General features: G+C 49.3%; 1 protein-coding gene across 1 annotated transcript; it reads right to left on the minus strand.

Annotated features, from left to right (window-relative positions):
• Nucleotides 1–856: 856 nt before the first annotated feature.
• On the minus strand, nt 857–2,031 carry LOC122674251 (transmembrane protein 243-like). The gene has a single exon (XM_043872435.1). It carries the CDS (start codon nt 1,667–1,669, stop codon nt 1,313–1,315), a length of 357 nt encoding a protein of 118 aa, XP_043728370.1. The 5' UTR covers nt 1,670–2,031; the 3' UTR covers nt 857–1,312.
• Between the last annotated feature and the right edge of the window lie 998 nt (nt 2,032–3,029).

The raw sequence follows: 3,029 nt of genomic DNA on the forward strand, positions 1-3,029 counted from the left end.
TAATATTTTGGAAATAATGATAATACTGGGTTCCTCAGGCTAAAAAATAAAAGTTCACCATTTATAAAGGGAAGGATTTCACACTGCAGGTAGTTGAGGGGGTCGATGATGAGCGGAAATGGAAAATGTCAGAGCCTTGTGGATCTCCAAGAGGTGGCTGAACCCCACTTCCTGGGGAAAGAGTCCCTCAAGAGGACGGCAAGACCCTGAAGGGACCATCTGCACAATGGGTCCAAGTGGCAGGGACCCAGCGGCACCCTCCCAGGAGACTGAGGCAACTGAATAATTCCTGGGTCCTCAAGCCAAAAAATCAGAGAATCAGAGGTGGTCATGATGGCTGATGGCCTGAAATGATGAGGGCCTTCTCATGGGGACATATGTGAACTGAAGAACATGGAAAAGCCAGAAAACAGACAACTCCGGGGACACCTTTGAGCACAGCTGTTAGTCACTCAGTCATGTCCGACTCTTTGCAACCTCATGGACTGCAGCCTGCCAGGCTCCTCTGTCCATGGAATTCTTCAGGCAAGAATACTGGAGTGGGTTGCCATTCCCTTGTCCAGGGTATCTTCCCGACCCAGGGACTGAACCCGGGTCTCCTGCATTGCAGGCAGATTCTTTACCATCTCAGCCACCAGGGAAGCCCTGAGTACAAGTGACTCAAGGCCAAATGGGACCTTTCCTAAAGCCCTGGCATGACCCATGTGCTCCCGAACTTAGCCACAAACTCCAGGAAAGGGGGAAACCCCAGCTGGAAAGGTTGAACATCTACCATCCTAGTAGAATGAAGGGTCACAATAAAAAATGAATGTTTTTTCCTCTTTGCCCACCTACATTTTTTTTTGTATAAATTATTTTATTTGTTACTGTAATTAGATCTACACAATCAAAGTTGTCTTTTCACCGTCTGTGTTTTGTTAACGTGAAATTGTAGTTATAAGCAAAAGTTGGTTGCCTAGGGAACAATAATTGTATATTCAGTTTAACAGAAATAAAAGAATATTTGTCTTAAAATGCAAGATTGTTTGTTACATAGCCTTGTGCCTTGCAATTACTTTATATAAAAAATTTCAAAAGTGAAAATGACTTGTGCTTTAAGGGGTAATGTTTAAGTGCAGCATCGGCTCCTTAAAGAAAAAGCAAAGTGATATAGGATATGTCTCCCCTGCAAGAGGGAATTTAGATTTACAATTAACATCAAAATCATGTATCAGCGTTTTGCAGGAGACTCTTCAGCATACCTTATCCAGCTCTTATTCGAGTCCAAATGTATTGCTTTGAAGAGACCTGGTGAGTGTATCTCTTGGCAGCCTCACTTTCCCACATCATGGAAGTACAGATTCGCACATATACATAACATGATGATAGAAAATAAGATATAGTAAATAAGGTTTCTAAATTTCGGTTCTAAATCTCCTTGTTGATACCAGTAGATAAGTATGCAGGCAGTGATACTGCTCAAAGAGATGCAGACAGCAAAAAATATATTCAACGGTTTTGGAGGTAGTTGAGGGAAAACAAAAGCACTAATCAGCGTTACTAGGATCAATAAAGATGTTAAGCTGCCAACAACTAAACTGATGATTCGATCCTTGGCAGACGTCTCTCCGAACAGAGGTCTGTTGTCCAGGCCACTTGTGCCGTAGGTCCTGGTGGAAAAGTCCTCCATTTTAGGGTTTCGTCACTGTCCCCGAGCCAGCATTGCCTCCCGGAGTCCCGGGTCTACGACTCGCGGCGCCGCCGCTCACCGAGCGCTCATCGCCGAAGCCCAGGGAGGCCGGAGTCCCGGCGGCGGGGGTGGGCGCTCAGACCCGCGGGACGAGGCCGCTCCGCCCGAGCCTCTCTCCCCTCCTCATCGTGAGCAGCTCGGCGTCTCCAGCCCCCGCCCCCCCCCCGCACGCTCGGGAGTCCTGGCCGCACTGGGGAGCGCGGGTCCCGGTCCACGTCGGCGCGGGGATGCGGTGCCAGGCGTCGGGGAAAGAGAGAGAGAGAGACCTTCCGCGCGGGCGGCGAGAGTGTGCTGCGCGGCGGGTCCCCGGTCCGCTCCCACGGCCGGGACCCGCGGCCACTCTACATTTTTTTTTTTAATAGGAATTCAGCCTTGTTATCGAAACCTTAAGGAGGAGGGCTGATGCTTTACACAAGTAGAAAATTGCTCCAGGAGTAGCAACTGTGGTTGTGTGAGCCACAGACAAAGCAGAATGAGTGTTTGTCTTCCCCACACTCCACCTTCGAGCTCAAATCAGGGACTAGATATCATGGAGGTGCCCATGGTTGGCCGTTCTTCGCACCATCGCCAGTGTTATACTGGAGGCAGTGGTGTCCTGGCACTGCGCTCCATTGCAGCTCTTCGGCTCTCGGTTGATGGCGGTGAGGGGTGGGGGGTGGGAGCCCAGAGCCAGAGACCTTCTAAGATCTGCGCTCTTGTGCTCCCCCCAAATTCATATGTTGAATCCTGATGCCCAACATGATGGTCTTTGGAAGTGGGGCCTTTGAGGGAGTGATTAGGACGTAAGGGTGGAGCCCTCATAAATGGAATTAACGCCCTTATTAAAGAGACACCAGAGAATTTCTTCACCCCTTCTGCCCTGTGAGGACACAGCAGGAAGATGACCGTCTGTGAACCAGGAAGCAGGTCCTCAGCAGACACTGAGCCCACCAGCACCTTGATCTTGGACTTTCAGCCTCCAGAACAGTTGTTAAAGCCACTCAGTCTATAGTAGTTCTGTTATCACAGCCCAGACAGACTAAGACCATCTGGCATGTGTGGAATTCCCTTGTGATTTGCTTTACAAGAAGAGTGGCTTTAGCCTCTGGCCTTTTCTTCGCTCAATTTCTCTGATAGGAGTTTGACCTAAATACTTTTTGCACGTGGCGTCCATCTTCTCGTTGAACATTTCTAAGGAGACTGAGAAGCAGCAGAGCTTGGGCTACATGTTGAAATGCTTCTCCTGAGAGGCACACCAGGTGGGCATCATGGGTGGTTTCTGCCCAGCTCTGACCAAGATCCACGTGAACTCAGTCCTCTG

Source organism: Cervus elaphus, chromosome 18 (genome assembly GCF_910594005.1).
Source record: "Cervus elaphus chromosome 18, mCerEla1.1, whole genome shotgun sequence".
Taxonomy (NCBI): Eukaryota; Metazoa; Chordata; class Mammalia; order Artiodactyla; family Cervidae; genus Cervus; species Cervus elaphus.